The sequence below is a fragment of the Phoxinus phoxinus genome (assembly GCF_949152265.1).
Source record: "Phoxinus phoxinus genome assembly, chromosome: 16".
NCBI classification, from domain to species: domain Eukaryota; kingdom Metazoa; phylum Chordata; class Actinopteri; order Cypriniformes; family Leuciscidae; genus Phoxinus; species Phoxinus phoxinus.
The window spans coordinates 15,556,367-15,577,707 of record NC_136891.1 but is presented as its reverse complement, the minus strand read 5'-3'; the positions used below and the strand labels follow the sequence as shown (position 1 = coordinate 15,577,707).

The 21,341-nt window shown below is 40.3% G+C and overlaps 1 protein-coding gene across 1 annotated transcript; it reads left to right on the top strand.

Moving 5' to 3' along the window:
• The first annotated feature begins 1,556 nt into the window (after window positions 1-1,556).
• Window positions 1,557-21,010, top strand: smyd2b (SET and MYND domain containing 2b). Its single transcript, XM_079639279.1, has 12 exons — window positions 1,557-2,083; window positions 2,927-2,990; window positions 5,231-5,341; window positions 5,422-5,482; window positions 10,295-10,419; window positions 12,859-12,926; window positions 14,045-14,147; window positions 15,675-15,785; window positions 17,698-17,818; window positions 18,982-19,156; window positions 19,280-19,388; window positions 20,617-21,010. Exons 1-12 carry the CDS (start codon window positions 1,911-1,913, stop codon window positions 20,695-20,697), a joined length of 1,302 nt encoding a protein of 433 aa, XP_079495405.1. The 5' UTR covers window positions 1,557-1,910; the 3' UTR covers window positions 20,698-21,010.
• Window positions 21,011-21,341: the final 331 nt, after the last annotated feature.

Genomic DNA, 21,341 nt, shown 5'->3' with positions numbered 1-21,341 from the left:
TTGTTTAATAAAAAATATTTTATTTGAAAACCTTCATTTGTATCAGCCATGCGAATTCTGAACGGACCGCCACGGCAGACCTCTGCGTGATCACGAAGGTAACGTTAGGCTAATGGCTGAATCGGAATTTATAAGCAAAATCACGGGAATCAATAGCCTAATACAGCCCAGTTGTGCTAAAATAAATATCTTGAGACGTCCATCATCAGATGAATGATATGGAAAAGTTAAGTTAGAGCCGCTAAAGCCAGTGCTACTACCCATGCGACCATGAACACTAAGCTTTTCCCTCCAAAAATATAGCCTAAAACTTATCTAAGTAATATACAGTACCTCGTTGCCCCTCCAAATGCAAAACTGATATTAACAAAATGCAATAACAGCTGAAAAAGTACTTGGGTATGTGTTTTATTTTATATTTACCGTTCAATAATGCAATCGCTGCTGTCTGTCCCATAGAATAACATGACAGCCAGCGTATGTTTTGGAACTATTGGGGCTTACATGAACCACGTGACAGCCATAGCGGCGACATCAAAGAGTGTCGCAACTCTCTCTCTCTATGGCTCTGGTCTAACCCAATCAATGATGAACTGAGTCAGACCAGACCAATTCAGCACGGATCATTATAGCAAAGGATCATTCGAATCTGTGAATGTTTTTTTGTGTGTGTGTGTGTGTGTGTGTGTGTGTGTGTGTGTGTGTGTGTGTGTGTGTGTGTGTGTGTTTATAGCCTATATAGCCTACCTACCTACACTCACAATAAAAACAAAACATTGTAGCTATAATGAAGAGAACAAACAGCTTTCCTTTCCGTGAACTTGCTTCAAAAGCGATCATTTTGACCATGAACCGAAAGAAATTTCGTGTAGCCTTTTTTTCCACAGAAGTAGGCTACAGGTGCATAGCCTATACGATGATGATTCTGTTCTTTATGCAGCTATTTGTGCATGCAGGCTTGGGGAGGGGGGGAATGTTGTGTGTTTTTAATGGGTCACAGACGATTTTAATTTAACACAGCGCAGCCTCTTGTCGGTTGAAAAACCCCCGATTTTTTAAATAAAAGTAGACAACAACCTTTATTTAATTTACGTCGATAGGCATAGAAGTTTTTAATAGTTTTAGTTAACCCTGCTGGCCAAAACATCCACAGAACTGTAGCCGACATTTTGCTCTCTTAAGACAAAAATATTTAGAAATATACACGAATTAGCCTACTTAATGCCGGTCTAGGAAACAATCTCAGGCCGGGAGTCTCATCCAGCCCAATAAACTTACAGCTTATGCACACAAAATTTACATTTTAAGAATAATGACTCAAATGTTGGGAAAGTAGCCAAATAACAATGTTATTTTTATTTATTTATTTGCTCCCTTATGTTTTATCCTGACGCCGCTTATTAACGTCTGGCGGCGTTATGAAGACGGCGTTTTAATATTAATACGGCGGTCAAAAGCACGCGAATTATGAACCATTTGGCTTTCCATAGTAATGCAACGTGCCAGAGACGTTGCCACAACGTAAATGTGTTTGCTGGGAAGATTCGAAAGCAATATAAGCTTCTTACAAACATTCAATTTATTATATAAATAAAAATGAATTTACTTCAAAAGATTGTTTTAGTCAAAAACATCCACGCTTGTTTCTTCGCGGGAGGCGTAACTAGTAGGTGTGATTCGCAGGGGCGTGGTTTGTAGTACAGCAGAACGCAGACAGACCCTTAACCTAATGCTTTTCACTCAAAGGTCCAGAGGGCGAGCTGTGATTCGAGAAGCGTGGACTAAAATACACGTGCATGTCTGGGAAAACTCATAAATATTCATATATGCTCCGCCCAATGAAAACGAAAATCTCTCAGAAATATTAAAACTCGGACAACCGGCGCAGGCTACCAGATTTCCGTGTCACGATGAAGTCGGAGGGCATCGCGGGCATTGAGCAGTTCGCCAGCCCGGGGAAGGGCAGAGGACTGCGGGTGAGCAGAGCTTATGGAGTCGGTGAACTGCTGTTCTCCTGTCCTGCTTATTCATACGTGCTGTCAGTCAAAGAGAGAGGACTCATCTGTGAACAGTGCTTTACAAGGTCTGACCTCACGGAGTTTTAATTGTCATGATATGTTGGTGCTTTATTTTATTTCATTTTATTTATTTACATTGTATACTTCTTGTTGCTTTTATGATACGTTTATGATCAATGTTTTCTAATAAATTAATGTCTGATCTATACAGCTAAAAAAACTTTCATTGGCATGCACTCCTTTGTTACCACCACATGAATGAACATTCTGGTAAAGCTGAATGAATGACAGGATTTAACAGCATAAGTAACAACATAAAACGAGAGAGAGAGAGAGAGAGAGAGAGAGAGAGATGAATAATTCAATCTTATCTGCCTCTTTTTCTTAGTGTGAAATAGGCTATGCATGCATGCAACTTTACAAGTTGTTTGAGATATAAAATACATTACTATAGTCCCGATAAATTAGCCATTTTGATTCACAAACAGTCTAGATAAGCTCCAAAAGGACACATCTAAAAATACAACCCAACATCTAAAAGCAGCTGGTCAAACCTTAGGACATTTGCTCTGGGCAGCATCAGTGGGTGTAAGTGACAGTGCCTGTTAAAAGTAGCAGACTCATTCTGACAGCTGCTTCAGTCTAATGGCTGTTCTCTACCGTGTTCTTCTATCAGTTCTAAATGAATCGTAGTTACAGAGGGGACTTTGAAGACAGAGTGAATGAATGTGTGTAAATGAACAAGTTACATATTCATATAGTAATGACTGTGTTTTCACATGAAACACTCATTGCTGTATGAAATTATGACTTGTTCTTACACACATGCACACACACACACACATTTTTATCATTGAGAGTTTTATTGATCATTGGTGGTTTTTTATTTTTGTATTTATCATGTACAGGAAAAAAGGTCTTGCAAAATGTGGAAAGTGCAAAAAAGCATTCTACTGCAATGTGAACTGTCAGGTAAAACACACACAAAATACACACACGTACACAGCCATACACATATATATACACAAAGAAACAAATTAGGCAAAGTATCAAATACAAATAATGGAGGAAACGCATACATGAAGTAAACCGGTATCTGAAAGCAGTATCACATACATTTTTTTAGAAAAAAATACTTGAAAAAAGTAGCCTAATATAAACACTTAAATTATGTATTATGGTTTAATAAAGATGTTCTTTTGAGATCCGAAGTCCTTACATGGCAAGAATGGAATACATGTATGATTTACTTTTTATTTCAGATGTCGGATCATATTTACATCAGTGAGTATACTGAGCCAGTGGGGATTAGGGCTGTCGCAATAACCGCAATATACCGCCCTACTGACAAACCAACCGCAGACGAATGTAACCGCGATATTCGCGTGCTTTCTTTTTTCATACTTTGTGCATGTATATTGAATGTTAAATAAGTTAATAATGATAACAAGACTGTTTATCATGGTCATTTGTACAGGGCTTTACCTGCGTCTGTCTTTGAAGGTCAAGTCAAGTCATATTCGTTGGTTGCCGTGTCCAAGGAAAGCGAAATATTTGTTGCATCATCCTTTTAACGTTTAAGGGTATTTACCATGAATGGCGACAGCGCTGGTCAGCATTCCTCAGCGCAAGGAAGCCGCGGGAAAAAAATCAGAGAATCACGCATTGAATCAATGCCATTGGTCTCTATTAAGTGAAGCTTCAGCGTTACCCATTCGATGCATTGCTGGTCAGCTGAGCCTTGAAAAGTGGAGCTCAAAGTTAAAAATAATTAACACCTTTCATTACATCTATCTTTTAATGATTCAGAGTTTTTGTACGTGTTCGTTGAATGAACGACAGTCCGTTGCCGAAATAACTGCGCACTGAGTGACTGCCTTTCAATTTTTCGGTTACAATATTGGTTACTGAAAATGTCCTCGTTGTTGTGCATGCTGACCACATCGTAACACTTATTTATATAGCAACAAATAAATCAAAATAAATAAATAAATGCCAATAATACCGCATATGGCGCTATTGAGTCACTCAAAATTACCGCAAGGGAAATTCCTTCACCGCAGCAGAACTAGTGGGGATGGACTTTGTCTGTTTCTTTAAATACATAATCTAAGAGTTTTACATTAAAGGATTAATGTAGCTAGCACATATACTCTGTTGTAACGATGAATCTTAAGCCCAACTCGTATGAATGTTCCCTACTTGAAAGTTTATTATTGTTTGTCTTTTTTTTATGGATTCCCCCCAAAAAAATGCTAACATGAGTGTGCGAGTACGATTTAAGTTTACGTTTACACAACAACGTTGTACTAAAAATAGATGACATACAGATGACAACGTTGTCAAGACGATCCCATTCACACGGAACCGGCAAATAGGACTAAAAACGCTGTATTATTCATGTCAGGGCAGTAGTTGGCGATGTCACTTTGTAAAGAAACACTGTGCCTATAGACTGAATACGTAATACGCATGCGCATGACGTCACCATTAACACAAATTCACGCTATTGTAGTTTACATGGAGACGATATAGTTTTCAAAAGGGCCGTTCACATGAAAAACTTGTTTTGTTTTTTGGCCATTCATTTATACAGCAACAGCATTTTGGGGCCCCTGAAAACACAAACTTTTGAAAACGAGATTCAAAGTGTTTGAAAACTATAACGCTATCGTCTGTGTGTAAACCACAAAAACGTGAAAACTGTGATGTCATGCGCGTGCATTTTATGTTCAGTCTATAGACGCATAGTGTTTCTTTACAAAGTGACATCGCCAACTACTGGCCTGGATAACTCAGCATTTTTAGTTGTTTTCGCATGTGAATTTGGGATAGTTTTAACAATGTTGTCCTTTTTCTCCCTGAAACACATTAGTATTTAAATATAGCATCTCCTCTGACTCTGAATTTTATTTATACAGTTGTTTGCCACAATCACACCAATTTGTAATTTGGATTTGAACCAAGCTACTGTTTGTGATTGTTCACACAAATCCTTTTAATTAGTTCATTCATATTATTTATATTATTTAGTTTATGCATTTATTTAATATTACTTTAATTATTTCATTAAATAAAAATAAACAGAATATTTATAAACACATCCTGATATTCAAGTTTGGACACCCCAGCACTATAGACATTCATGCAGTGTTTCGTGTGTGTTTGCGTGAGAGAGTGTTTCATGTGTCAGTTTTGTGTATATTTGACAGAAGAAGAACTGGCCCATGCACAAGCTGGAGTGTAATGCCATGTGCACGTTTGGAGAGAGCTGGTGCCCCTCGGAGACGGTGCGACTGGTGGCCAGAATCATCTCCAGGCTGGTTAGATACAAGCAAGATTGTCTTACTCCTCTTATAGATACAGAATCAATGAGTTTTTGACGTGTATTTTACTGATGCAGAGAGACCAGAAAGAGAGAAGCCCATCAGAAAAACTACTCTTATTGAAGGATATGGAAGCCCGTAAGTACCAGAAAAACATTAGACACATCTGACAGAGAGGCTAGGTTCGAAATGGATTACTAACTTACTGAATACTGTGCATAGGCATTATGAATGTTTTGCTATATTGTATCGTAGTATGCTATATTGTTGTCACACAATACATATGAGTGGCACCCCTGCTGTGGTGTTGGAAGTAAAACAATTTTTTATCTGTTTTTAATATACTTTGCCCACCTTTTTCACAGGCAAAAAGTATAATTAAAGATACTTTTTTGATAGACTTTTTTAGTTCTGACTACATTTTTTTCAGTATGCGAGCAACTGGTTAAACAATATTTGAGCCAACAAAAACTGAGTCTGTTTATATTGTAGTGTTTCAGAGTAAATAAGGTGAATATTTATATCTAAAAATATAATATGTGAATATGAATATCTCTGTTTTAGGTTAGACAGTTTTCATTAAGCAGTTTTTAATAATAATAATAATTTGTTACATTTATATAGCGCTTTTTTGGGTACTAAAAGTGCTTCACATATGGAAGGGGGAATCCTTAAACACCACCAATGTGCAGCATCCACCTGGATGATGCGACAGCAGCCATATTGCAGCAGAACACCCACCACACACCAGCTTACACACATCTGTATTTGGGGTTGATTAGGAGTCCATAATGGACAGTGGCCAAGGGGCAAATTTGGCCAGGATGCCGGGGTTAAACCCCTACTCTTTTTCGAGGGACATCCTGGGACTTTTAATGACCACTGAGAGTCAGGACCTTGGTTTAACATCTCATCCAAGTATGCCGTACAAGCCCTGAAAAGTGAAGCCAAAACGTCTCTATCGCCCCCCGGTGGCTGGTCCTAGTATAGGTAATAAACCCCACCTCCCCATGTTATTCAACGGGACGTGAGACCAACTAAACAATTAAATTACACTTCAAATATCTTTTTTTCAAAGGTGGTTTCTGTCATTTGCTGTCATTTATATCACGCTGATATAAGTTCAAGTCTCTGTTTTTAAAATAAGTTACGTGATTGTCACAGTGTCTGGTTTATGTTCCTTGGGTCACCACTAGATGTCCTCCTTCCCCACGGTGTCCATCACACTATTGAACTACATTTCCCACGATCCTTGTCTTCTCATTGCACTCGGCTGGTTCCTTATCACTGATCATTGCACTCAGCCATTTCCCCATTATCATTGTCTATTCCCTGTGTATATATACCCTGTCTGTTTTAGTATGTGTCACGGAGTCCTTGTAATTATCACGCCACTTCTGAGTTCTGTTTCTGCCCGTTGTTTTGTTTCTGTCTGTTTGTTTGATTGCTACCCTGGTTATGACCTCTGCCTGGACTGGATTGTGAGTAACGGATTTCCCTCAAATAAAGACACATTTACTGCACTTGGATCTACCCTTGTTTCCTTGAGTGGGGATCGTGACAGAAGGACTCCGTCAACACTAGATCCAGCGGTATGTCTTTCAATGTCTCTTCCCCAGCCACTGAGCGGGAGAGAAGAGAGTTTTTTGAGGGGACCCGATTAGTCAAATTTCGCGGGACCCGTGGAGGCCGCAGTGGAGGTGGTCGAGAGGAATCAAGACACCGTTCTCCACTCTGGCCCCTCTTCGGCCCTGGGTTGGTAAGGTCCAGCCCAGAGTTCCATCCGCCGCTGATTCAGCCCAGCCCAGAGAACTGTTCGCCGTGGTGCCCGTCCAGTCCAGAGCCTGAACATTTCCGCCAGAAACAGCGGAGGAGGAGGAAGACCTTCAGCCTCCCCAAGGACTCGGAGGCCGTCCCCTCCGAGCAGCCCGCTGTCGTCCCGGAGGCCGTCCCCTCCGAGCAGCCCGCTGTCTTCCCGGAGGCCGTCCCCTCCGAGCAGCCCACTGTCGTCCCGGAGGCCGTCCCCTCCGAGCAGCCCGCTGTCGTCCCGGAGGCCGTCCCCTCCGAGCAGCCCGCTGTCGTCCCGGAGGCCGTCCCCTCCGAGCAGCCCGCTGTCGTCCCTGAGGCCGTCCCCTCCGAGCAGCCCGCTGTCGTCCCGGAGGCCGTCCCCTCCGAGCAGCCCGCTGTCGTCCCGGAGGTCGTCCCCTCCGAGCAGCCCGCTGTCGTCCCGGAGGCCGTCCCCGAACAGCCCGCTGTCGTCCCGGAGGTCGCCCCGGGGCTGTACACCATTAGTCCTGCCACGGCAAGGAGGGCTGTCTTCCTTTTTTATGTGGTGGTTGTACTGCACGCACAGAGGAAGCACATGAGTTCCGCCCAGCCAGAAACTTCTCGCGTCACGCCTGCCGAGCCTGAGCTTCGCGTCACGCCTGCCGTGCCGGAACAGCCCGCTGTCGTCCCGGAGGCCGTCCCCGAACAGCCCACCATCAGTCCTGCCATGGCCAGGAGAGCTGTCTTTGGGTTTTACTCATTGGCGGTTCTGCACGCTTGGGGGAAGCACTTGAGTTCCGCCCAGCCAGAGGCTGTTCCTGAGCCGGTGGTGTCTGTTGCAGTTCCTGAGTCGGTGGTGTCTGTTGCAGTTCCTGAACCGGTGGTGTCTGTTGCTGTTCCTGAGGAGCCGGTGGTGTCTGTTGCTGTTCCTGAGGAGCCGGTGGTGTCTGTTGCTGTTCCTGAGGAGCCGGTGGTGTCTGTTGCTGTTCCTGAGGAGCCGGTGGTGTCTGTTGCTGTTCCTGAGGAGCCGGTGGTGTCTGTTGCTGTTCCTGAGGAGCCGGTGGTGTCTGTTGCTGTTCCTGAGGAGCCGGTGGTGTCTGTTGCTGTTCCTGAGGAGCCGGTGGTGTCTGTTGCTGTTCCTGAGGAGCCGGTGGCGTCTGTTGCTGTTCCTGAGGAGCCGGTGGCGTCTGTTGCAGTTCCTGAGCCGGTGGCGTCTGTTGCAGTTCCTGAGCCGGTGGCGTCTGTTGCAGTTCCTGAGCCGGTGGCGTCTGTTGCAGTTCCTGAGCCGGTGGCGTCTGTTGCAGTTCCTGAGCCGGCGGTGTCTGTTGCAGTTCCTGAGCCGGTGGTGTCTGTTGCAGTTCCTGAGCCGCTGGTGTCTGTTGCAGTTCCTGAGCCGCTGGTGTCTGTGACTGTTCCTGAGCCAGAGTCGATCCCTGTCCCGCCTTGGTCTTCACCGCCATGGCCGCCCGAGTGGTCGTCTTCACCCTGGTCGTCTCCGCCGTGGCCGCCCGAGTGGTCGTCTTCACCCTGGTCGTCTCCGCCGTGGCCGTCCGAGGAGCCTTCACCGCCGTGGCCATCCAAAGGGTCGTCTTCATCCTGGTCGTCGCCCGAGGGGTCATCACCGCCCTGGCCGCCCGATGGACTGTCTGCTTCGCCCTGGCCGCCCGATGGACTGTCTGCTTCGCTCTGGCCGCCCGATGGACTGTCTGTTTTGCCCTGGCCGCCGCTTAATCCGTTCCCCCTTGCTCCTGTTCTCCTCCATGGACCTGGCCCCCCATCCCACCCCCTGATCCTCCACCTTTCCACCTTCCGCCTGGACTCTTGTTTGTTGGTCACGTCTTGGAGCGTCTGGTAGCCGCTCCGTAGAGGGGGGGTTATGTCACAGTGTCTGGTTTATGTTCCTTGGGTCACCACTAGATGTCCTCCTTCCCCACGGTGTCCATCACACTATTGAACTACATTTCCCACGATCCTTGTCTTCTCATTGCACTCGGCTGGTTCCTTATCACTGATCATTGCACTCAGCCATTTCCCCATTATCATTGTCTATTCCCTGTGTATATATACCCTGTCTGTTTTAGTATGTGTCACGGAGTCCTTGTAATTATCACGCCACTTCTGAGTTCTGTTTCTGCCCGTTGTTTTGTTTCTGTCTGTTTGTTTGATTGCTACCCTGGTTATGACCTCTGCCTGGACTGGATTGTGAGTAACGGATTTCCCTCAAATAAAGACACATTTACTGCACTTGGATCTACCCTTGTTTCCTTGAGTGGGGATCGTGACAGTGATACTATAAAAACGGTGGTGTAACGTCATGATTGACAGCTGTGATTGACAGGTTCTCTGAGCGTAGTCACTGAAGCACCAACAAACTTTTATTCGGGATCTTCGGAGGACTGACGAGATAGTAATTACTTTATTTTAACAAGCCTCTTGTCGTACTGCAATCAACAGACATCAAAATTGGAGCAGAACGGAGGAACGGTGCAGACATAGGCCACTTGAAAAGTGCAGGGAGAGTGCATTCTGTGAGAGTGAGTGTGAGGCGTTGATCTTGCGGCTTTACTTCCTGCTCACTACTGCGCAGGTCTGGTCCCGAGATCGCTACAGCGCAGACTCAAGTCCCAAGATGTCAGCGCCAAATCAGGACAGTGGCGGCTTCAGTTCTCACCAATGGAAGAGAGCGAAGGGGCGTCGCCCATCTTTTTTTACTGTCTATGGTCTCATCTGAAGGACGGTGCTCTTTGACAGTATAGTGTCCCCATCACTATACTGGGGCGTTAGGACCCACACAGACCACAGGGTGAGCGCCCCCTGCTGGCCTCACTAACACCTCTTCCAGTAGCAACCTGGTTTTCTCAGGAGGTCTCCCATCCAGTTCCTCAACCCTGCTTACAGTAGCTTCAGTGGTCGACCAGTCTTGGGCTACAGAGTGATATGGCTGCTGTCCCTTTTCTCATTATCCAAAGGACAGTGCATACTCATATATGATTTTGTAAATTTTTTAGTTGTGCCATTTTTTTTCCTTTCTTCAAATATATAGTTATGTATTTCACAGCTCTATTGTCTCCCAATGTACAATATTAATATGTGTGGAATGAGAAATGTTGACATGCCATTTTTGTGTTGACTTTAAGCATGTATACAGCTGCTATATAATGTTATATCTTCATCCTCTCACAGACATGGAGGATTTGGATAATGAGAAAAGGGAGATGACTGAAGCACATATAGCTGGCCTTCATCACTTCTACTCCAAACACATGGACTTCCCTGATCATCAGGCCCTGCTCACACTTTTCTCACAGGTAAACTCACTGTAAAAGAAGTGTGACAGTTGACTGTTTGCTCTGTCCTTCCCAGCTAATAAATGAAAATACCTAAATAAATAAATTACTGGGCAATAAAGACCCAATAATCTACCAAAGAGATGAAAACCTTTTGGCAACAATTAACGTTTTTAATCCAAAATTGGTGATTTGTGTAGATTTGATGAGTTTTTGAAATTGGGAGCAGGAGGTCTGTGAGGACTCTCAGGCAATGAAAAGAGAACCATGCATTTTGAGCTGTCAAAGAATAAGCACTAAAAATAAGCTCCTTGCTTTAGTGCTTGAAGTGCGGTACTGTATTCATTTATAACTCTAAACTGTTTTACTGAAAAGTGAATTGGAAATTATGCCTTAATTGTTAATACATATGTAATAATACATACGGTAGTCCATAATGTGCAAGACAAAGTCAACTGTGGCAAGGATCTAAAAACTACAATTATTGTTGGATAGTGGAAGGCCAGTTCGATCTATCTATCTATCTATCTATCTATCTATCTATCTATCTATCTATCTATCTATCTATCTATCTATCTATCTATCTATCTATCAACAATCTATTATATTATTGGCACTTTATGATTTTTTTTTTTTTTTTACAAAAAAATCTGACTAAATTAATTTATTGGGATATTCTGTAAGATATGTAGCAACAGTAACCAAAAGGGGTCTCCGCAAAGGGTCAATTAATCTACCCCTAAATTGTTCAATTACAGTTTTTCTCAGTCGCTTTGGTGCATTTCTCACATCACTATTTACATTTGCACAACAGTTAGTTCAACCTCCACAACATTTAGTCATTTGTGCACTTCATAGTAGCAGTTTCTCATTCCTTCCAACAGATTGCAAATGCTTTTGGACATGCATCAATTGCTTTCATACAACTCTCTGGTGTTTTATAACATTATCATTTGCTTATGTCATGTCAGTCAAAATTAACTATACTTGTGAATGCTGAATAGTCATTCCATATAAAACTAATAGTCCTCCTTTCATTGCTTGAGTCATTACATACAAAAATGTTGAACTAGTTGTCAAAATCTGTCAAGCTAATTTTACAAAAAAACATTTAATCTTTTTTTTTCCTGAAAATGTCTCCTAAATTGAACGATTTATCTTAGGTGAATCTCAACTTTCATTGATGCGAAGGGGTGTGTGAAGCATTACTACAGTAGTTGCAACCAAATGATAAGCCACTTCTCTAAAATCACTTTCAGAGCTGAATCCCATGAACCCCCACTTTACAAGCATATATGAACCAAGCAGGACATAGTACCATTTCTACAATATGTGACACAGAAATGGAAGGCCAGCCTCGTGGAAGAGGGGTGAGGGTGAGGGTGAGGGTGCAGGACGGGGAAGGGGAAGGGGAAGAAGAGGCCAAGTACATAGGCGGATCCCTGATAAAATCAGGGCTACAATTGTGGATCATGTTGTCAATCACGGCCTCACAACGGCTGAGGCTGGTCGAAGGGTGCAGCCAAATGTTTGGAGAACCACTGTAAATTCAATTATTCAAACATTTCGTCGGGAGAACAGGTGTGTATATGGCATATCCCCAGTCTTGCTCCATACAACACACAACATCTGCTGACTTTGTTAGACACTCTTTACAGGGACATAATCCCTGAGAATGAGAGGGGTCTAACTGGAGACCATCTGAGCAAGCATGTTGTTGTTTTGGATTGCATTGCAAGAGATGATATTTGCTGTGATGTAGATGAAATTATGTGGCCAGACAGAGAGGAACGTCTGGATGTGCATGAATGATTACAGTACTGTGTATGTTGTATGTTCAGTTCCAATATGTTCTGCAATATTGTTTACAGTTGTGCACAGCTCTACCCAAAGGGAGTTTATGTTTGTTGTAAATAAGGGTGTATATTTTCTTTTGCACAATGCTGTGAACAAATTAGAATTGCAAAGAGCATATGCAGTAAAAATGTGAAACATTCAGTGTCTTGTACTCAGTTACCTCACTAAATACAGTAATGTGTAACTTTACTGTATTTTTTAAATGGCTGTGCAAATAGTTTACAGTGCCGTCTTGAGCATTTTCAGGTAGTGTCACCAATATCTGACTTTTTTGCATTGGAAAACATTTACAGAGTAAACTGTCATAATGAAAACATGACAAAGCCATTTGACTATCTTGTTCATAAGCAATGGTGTCAAGACTTTTCATCTTGATGACACTGACACTTTCATTGACATGAATACTTGCTTTTGAGGAATGAGCTATCCATTTTGAGCAAGTGACACACTTTTGCAGGTTATCAACTAGGTTTTGCAGTTTGTTCTAATTGTTTTGAGAACTGCATTAACTGTTGTGCAAATGTAAATAGTGATGTGAGAAATGCACCAAAGCGACTGAGAAAAACTGTAAAGTAAAAGATATGTTGTGTCTCCTTCACACAGGTTCACTGTAACGGCTTTACTGTGGAGGACGAGGAGCTCTCAAACTTGGGTTTAGCTATTTTCCCAGAGTAAGCACAAGTAAACACATACACAATCTCTCTGACAATGTGCTCTTCTCACAAGGCTTTATGTTTTTGCAAAGAGCAAAATAAGAACTGGCTCCCTGTCAGTTAATGAAATGTAATTTGAAGTGGCCATGCTTCATGAAGTTGAGGTGAGTGAAAGATCAAACAAATCAAAAATAACTGTAGTGTTCTAAAATGAGTTGATTTATAAAATTAAATATTTACTCACACACAGTGCGTGTGACGTAGATATCATTACCAGCATAGTTTGCATGCAGCCTGTATATTCTGTGTGCTCCTGCAAACATTTTTTTTTTTTTGCCACTAATTAGTTGTCTACAAGTTGGCAGCACTGAGACAGAATAGCATCAAACTTCTGGAGATCCAATAACAACCCATGTTGATAAGCGCTTGTGAGTTTAGAGATTTGAGCAAGTTTAAACAAGTACAAAGACATTTTCAGAAGTTCTGTAGAGAAATAGCGCAGATACTGGACAAGGATGAAACCTTCTAGTGTACATGTGTCGACTATACTTTGAAAGGTTGCGTGTTTTCCACATATTCCTGTCATGAGCACCAGGAACATGGATAGGCAAAGTTGTAAAGCAGGTGTTCTCAACTTTGGCCCTCAAGGTCCACTCTCATGCAGAGTTCAGTTCCAACCCTAATCGAACACACCTGAACAAACTAAACTAGGTCTTTACCAGAACGTTATAGACAGGTCAAGGGCCAGAGTTGAGAACCCGTTGTAGGGATCCGCTGGAACTTGCGTGATGTGCTTGCTCTCTTTCACGTCCGCATTCCCAACCCAGCACTGTTAGGTTACTGATTATGAGTGATTATAAACCTAAATAGGATCAAATCAATCCAGCTTCCTTACCCAACAGTCTCAATTCAGCGATTAGGTTGAAAACATAATCCAGCATTTTTAGAGTCTACTTAGAGTAATACATCCCAGAAGGTCTGACTGGGGACATTGTCAGACTCTTTTACAACCTCTCATTTTCCCCATTTCTGTCTTCATACAATCTTCTCTAAGCTCTCTGAGGTTCTTTGTTACACTACTTTTATCCACTTTTTGTCTCTCACATTCCTGTATTGTGTTTCTGTTCCTCTCTTAGCATTGCGCTCATGAATCACAGCTGCTGTCCCAATGTCATAATCACATACAAAGGCGTCAACGCTGAAGTACGGGCTGTGCAGGAGATCAGTCCAGGGCAAGAGGTCAGTATGTCGTTGCCATCTTATCAGTGTGAAGGCCCTTGCACACTGAGTCTGAAATTCTGGACAAATAATACTGGAAAAAATAAATACGACCTCATGTTATTTCAATCACGCTTACACACTGCCTCCGAAACTGTCATCCGTCATACATTTTTTTGGATCGGGTTCGATTTTCTGTGTTTTTCGCATACGTAGCAGGCATTTTGAATAGTGTTTTGACAATTCAGAGCCACTGAATCACAAATTTGAAAAAACGCATACGAAAATTTCGGACTCAGTGTGCAAGGACCTTAAATCTAGTCACACAATTACTGAAAGAATGTCTCTAAATTGTCAACCATTACAAAGATGAAGCAAAAAGTCACATTATTGTGATAATTGGTCTATTTCAATTAAAACATACTGTTGACAAAAATATGATGCAAAATAAACAATGTTTTTAAAACACATCTAGAAACAACTTGTTTCAATTAATCAATATATATATAGTCAATAATGTTGAGAACTGCTCATTAAACTCTCCCAAACACTTCTACTATATAAAATAATATTACATCTTCAAAAAATTAAACTTCAACAAAGACGTCAATCGAAAATCAACCTGTATTTGAGCCCCTCAATACAATATTTTTACACAGGTGACCACCTAGTCCTAGATCAATGGAGTAAAGTTACAGTTTTTCACGATTGTTAAAACACACAATTTATGAAACAAGTCACCATTTTCTCACAACTACTGTATAAACAAACTCATAACTACACACACATTTGTACAAAAATACAATGTCAAGTCACATTTGTTTATGTATTGCTTTATACAATACAGATAGTGTCAAAGCAGCTTTACAGTGATAAACAGAAAAATGATTAGATGCAAAAATAATTCTGCTGTAAAGCATCTCTGAAAAATACAATAGTGTCATTATTCAGCTGAAGTCAGTTCAGTGTTGTTTTAGTTCTGTTTAAAGTTCATCAATTATGAAATGAGTTCAATACATCTTTAAAGCAGCTCGACAAAAGTTGTTGTTATTTACTTTGAGTCAATGTTGTTTTAATTAATTTCACGGACAGTGTCGATGTTGCAAAAGCATCAGCCGAATCAGCTATAAAACAGCTCTGCAGAAAACAGTGGCGTCATCATCCAGCTCAGCTCAGCAGTTTTGTTCTCATCTAACAGTGTCAGTGCAGTCAGATTAATAATGTTACTGAATATTAAAGTGAACCACATGTCAATCTCAAATATTTTACCCAAAAACATATTCTCTAATATCAAAATCAAACTTTGGCCTCAGATGACACAAAACCTGACAAATACACTGTAACGAGGTTAGATGTTGTGGGAAGAAGGAAGCGGAAACCGGTGAACATTCAAAGAATTTAATCACAAAATAAAACAAATACCAAACGAAATTAAAAGACAGCAGCAAAGTTGATTGCAGTTAAAATAGAATCTGTCATGATCCTGAAGTCTAACACTCTGCAGGTATCCTTATCGTTGAGTTTTGTATGTTTCCTCTGTGTTTGTAGATATACACAAGCTACATAGACCTGCTGTACCCTACAGAGGACAGGATCGAGAAACTCCGAGACGTCTACTACTTCAGCTGTGACTGCAAAGAGTGCACAACCAAATCCATGGTGTGTACAGTGGGATGGATGGAATGCACTTTATTTACCCGTTTAGGGAAATTTGTTTTGGACCCAATTACACATTATACAAAATTAAAGGGGTGGTTTACTGCTTTTTTTCTTTGCATGATTGGGGTTATGGGGTGCAATATAACATGTCTTAGTTTTTTTTTTTTTTTTTTTAAGCCTTATTTTTCATAAATTTCACCTTTATTGTAAGCCGCTTTCTCCTCTGTCATTTGAACGACCGGTTGACTTCCTGATTCTATGAAACCACTCCCTCAGAAACAGGCAATGGGCTCAGATTGGTTAGTTGGGCCGGTGTGTTGTAATTGGCTAAACTGCGTAGTGCACGTTGTCTGGAAACTTCACGCCCATTACCTTTACGGGAGAAAGTTGCATGTGCTCTGGTCAAATTTAAATAATGGTGTCAATACTGCCGTATCAGTTTGAGCCAGAATCAGACCCAGAAAGCGGCAATGAAGAGAGTCAAGCAGAACCTCCCCAAACACGGGTCTAACAAAACGTTTCTGAATGGTACATTTTTTTATTATTATTATTCTATTCTATTATATAATAATTTCGATACGCTGTTACTTGAAAATGCCACTGCTGCTTGTTAGCTTTTGAGATACGGTTTTCTCCTGATTAAACATTTAATATAACTGAATAAATGACTGAGTTATACCACAGCTGAAGTTTGCTTTTGCGATTACATATATTTTTTTTTAACTGTATACCGGTACACGTGTCTTATACACACAAAATAGCATCGAACTAACTGGCTAGTGGCTACTATAAACAAACTAGCGTTCGCATTGGTTTACGTTCTTGATCAAATCGAAAAATTACGTCATAAAGTATACATGGAAAACACATTTACAAAATTAGTACATAATTACAAATTCAGGTCCAAAATGTTTGTACACGTTTGTCATAGACACACGAAATAGCATAACTAAGTGGCTACTAACGCCAGCGCTGGCATTTGTTTACGTCCTTGATAAAACTAAAACATTACGTCTGAAATTATACATGCAAATACATTTAAAATTATTAAGTCTTACTTGCAGGGTTGTGGCCCAACAACTGCTGCCTCTGGTTTTAAAGTTGGAACTGCTTCATGTTTTAGTAACAGTTTCTTGTTTAATCCGACATTGAATTCATGGAGATTCTGGAAGCTGTCTTCCGTAAAATGCACAGCACAGAGAGCTAAATTGCGATTGTAATTTTCAGGAACATAATCAAACAGAAATTTTAGCCATTGTTGACGAACTACAGCGTCCGTAGGAAGCCCGAACACAGAAGACCTGACAGCTGCGTGAAAATAACACACTTTAGACGGCATGGCTACAGCTCTCCACTATAACTCTTCCTCTTCCACAAAGCCGCAGAAATATGGCCATGCCCCTTTTTTTGTGTATTCCGGAGGGAGGGTTGATGTAAATGTATGGGTTAGTTACGTATAAAACCCGGGGAGTATCTCGTTGTAGTCCCATTCGAGTCGGTTTTGTAGGCATTAAACTTCCTGATTTTTAAAAGACGATATCTCTGCTTATGTTGAACTTTCAGCGCAGCAACTTTGCAGATACTGTTAATGCACCAACAGCAATATTACACACTATTTAAAATGAAAAAAGTGAAATCGCAATCAACCACCCCTTTAACACATATAAACCTCATAGCACAACATAATTAAGCAATACAATGTAAACTATAAACTACCATTTAAAAAGATTTTTTGGGATTTAGAAGTGTTTGAAACAGTTTGACTCTTAAACCATCTACCTGAAGGTTAAAATCTGTATCCATCTCATGTACAAGAGAGAGATTTTACTAAATGACATTATATGGTATTACAATGTATTATTATAATATAATATTGTTGATCATATCATTTTGCTCTTGTGGGTCTGTATAGGATAAGGTGAAGATGAAGGTGCGAAAGCTGAGGGATAAGATCAGTCAAAAGGATACCAGGGATATGGTGCGTTATGCCCGGAATACAATGGAAGACTTCCGCAGGGCCAAACATGAGAAAAATATCCTTTTTTGACCCTTTTGCTAATATTGTGCCAAATTGTTTGCATAACTACAGTGTTACTTGATTGTTTGATTCATAATACTGTCAGTTATTCAAAATATTATTTTTCAGTGTATGTTTTAAATAAGTTGTGATTTAATAATGTTTGCTAAGTCAAGCATCACTATTAACTAGTGCTTAATTAGGGAATTAAACATTTATTTAAACTTTTGTCTCAAATTATGTTGCTTTTTCAAGTAAACAAACTTAAGATTTTTATCGGACAGAACATGAAACAGGAAAAAATATCATGACATTTTATTATTTTAATGTTACTTAAGGTTCACTTATGTTAAAGTTTTTTGCTAAAAAAAATAAAAATAATGCAGGAAAGTAATTTTTTCAAACCTCATTCTGACTATTTTTAAGGGATTTTTTTAAGGCTTTTCAGAAAAAAGACTGTTAAGATTGACTAACAATCTTAGTCAAGATTGTTAGTCTTGACTAAGAATCAGTCTTAGTCTAATAACTTTTCATTACACTGGGCCTCGTTTATAAAACAATCTGCATTAAAATGCTCCAAACAGAGATATAATCCCCCGACTTGACCTGGACCGCCAAATAAACCATCATGTTCCTGACACTGGGCCCTTCTAAAGCCTGTACAGAGACGCAAAAAAACTGTTAATGTTTTTTTTTTTTTTTGCTTTTAACGTTAAACTCACGTAGAGAGGATTCAGCTGTTCATTGACTGAACGCCAGTGGCCGGCGCCCATGATGTAAAACTATTTGGCAATGTCTTGCTTTGGAGGCAGTCATGTACAAATTAATTTGCCCGTGTGACGAAGATGACACAGATTCCACAACATCCAAATGGTCCATTTTTTGAGCTTTATTAAAACATGCTTTTTTATAATGAGTAGAATGTTTTAAGCTATAAAACTTACAGAATGTTTAATTGGTACAAAGACCTCTTATATGTCAAAAGATTAAGGACAATTTGGTCTGTCATGAGCCCTTTAAAATATCATAGACACCTAGATCAGCCTTGCAATGTCATAGAAACCACCCAGAACAACTTACTGTTGTTGTTTTTGAATAGTGTTTTTATGTTTAGTCAAATGTCATTAAATAACTTAAAAGGTTAAGTCAAACATTTATTGAATCTTGACTGTCGTTCACGCCCGGCTGAGTTGTTGGAGATGTGTGAGCTCAGCATTGATAAGATGAGTACCGTGTTTGATGACTCCAATGTCTACATCCTTCATATGATGTACCAGGCCATGGGCATCTGTCTCTACATGGAGAATTACGATGGAGCAGTTCGCTATGGCGAAAAAGTCATGAAGTCATACACGTAAGAACACACACACAAATATAATAAATGTGAAGGTAAATATGTATGTTTATAATGCATAAATTGAGTTTAAACATTGATATGCGTATACTAACATTTATATTGTCTGCATTTTATCTGTAGTGTCCTTTACCCAGCACACTCTCTAAATATTGCATCTATGTATATGAAGATGGGCAGACTCTACATCGTTCTGGACAGGAAGTCCACAGGCATCAGTTCCCTTCAAAAGGTACAAGCTCCTCCAAAACTGACTGGCCCTTACGTGATTCCAAACCTGTATGACTTTCTCTTGTGGAAAAAAAAGCAGATATATAGCAGAATGTTATCTTGTGTATACAGTGAAAGCATACAGTGACTGGAGCGCCAAAAGAGCTAACGGAGAAGCTCCAATTATAGCTCCATCAGTTTTGTTAAATAGCATCGGCTCTCATCAATTGTCATTGAAGTTAAACCTAGTGCTTTGCATCCTGATGCACCATATTTTAATTGAATAATATTTGAGAGCTACTCCTGCTGAAAAATCCAGCATTGCCGGTCTCCAGCAAAAGGTATGTTTTGTATGCTGGGACCAGCATGGGTAACAACTTAACTTTGGTCTGTTCTTGGAACACGACAGAACTGGAGAACCCATTGTTTTCAGTGGTATTTTCTTCACAGGGTGAAGCGACAAGAAATTGAATGATGAGAATAGTAATCTAATTGCCAATTTCTATTTATGCTGTTCTCCGTGCGCTTGCTTTACTTACGACAACAGTGAAATCTCCCGAAACGAACTGCTTTCAAATCAATTAAAATAGCTGTTTTTGGAGATTAACTCCTTTTTAGCAATTCAAATTGCTGTTTGCTCTTTCTCTGAAGAAATGCTCTTTTGCTGATTGGAATGAACAATTGTTGTCATAACCACTCGGCTCCGAAGCAACTCTGAATGTGAATGAAGTGTCTACTTCCGGGCATATTTATACCCGTATGTCTGGGTGGGTGTGACTAGGCATGCATATCGCTTGCTTATTTACCACCTGGAGGTGATTGGCGAGACACCGTTACGTCAGTATCGACGAACATCGAACGAGACTGACTAAATGGGAACTGAACATTATTCTGTCTGGACCACTATCGTCAATACAATTGAGAGTTAGCATACAGTTTGGATCAGCGGTATGGTTCTCACTTTGTACTCACTTGTGCTTATCCTGGATGCAGCAATCTATATGAGTTGATTCTAAAAACAATTAATTATTTGATTCTTAAGACTTTGGGAATCAAAATTCACAAGGTTTCTTAATACATAAGGCACATTTTTGACTTGTACTTTGTAGCAATTTGTTAAGACCCTTAACTTACATTTTTAAAACTACAGAAAATTCTAATTCTCTTATAGGTTTTAGGACTACAGACAAAAGTACAAAAATGTATACTCTGTAAATGCCAGTACTAAGTGATAATTGTTTGTGTTGCAGGCGTTGGCCATTATGGAGGTTGTTCATGGAAAGGACCACATATATGTAAAGGAGCTCAAACAGGAAATATGTGGGCAATAATGTAAATGGTGTACTGTTTATGATTGCACTTGAATTTCATTTTGTAAGTAAGCAAATGGAGAGACTTTATTCAGTAATACGTTTAGCTGATTAAGTATTTCTGTACAACATGCAAATGAAAATCCAAGTGCAAGTGTGCAAAAAGGGAAAACAAAATAAGTAATTCATAACATAATTTAAGCATCTAGGAAATGAGAACAGTAACAGCTGATAAACAGACAAACAGAGCAAAGGTAATGTAGTCACAGAACAAAGCAAAAGTCAATGAAATGCAGAACAGACACAAGGGGAATTCCAGCAGGTAGCAAAAGAATCTTGAATAGCTCTGCTTCAACTACGTACAGTCTGGAATACCATGAACACAGTGAAATATCTTAAGGCTTTTATACTCAACATTAGTGGAAATCCACTTAACTAATCAAATATGAGGACCGTATAAATTATTTTTATAAATAGTCTATTTGTATAAATAGTTAATAGATCATTATCACTTTTTAAAAAAACATTTTCAATTGATTTAGAAGATAGAATATAATTAATCAAATCTGTTTTGTATTGGTGGATGTTCGTTTTACTATTTGCCTATTTCTGTTTGTGGATATTATGTAATAAACAGTTTAGTTATATGTTTTGTTCAGTGTTCT

Coding starts and splice junctions, on each gene's coding strand:
- smyd2b (XM_079639279.1), top strand. CDS start 1,911: ATGAAGTCGGAGGGCATCGCGGGCATTGAGCAGTTCGCCAGCCCGGGG. Junction 19,157..19,279: donor AAAGTCATGAAGTCATACAC/GTAAGAACACAC, acceptor TTTTATCTGTAG/TGTCCTTTACCCAGCACACT. Junction 19,389..20,616: donor GCATCAGTTCCCTTCAAAAG/GTACAAGCTCCT, acceptor TTTGTGTTGCAG/GCGTTGGCCATTATGGAGGT.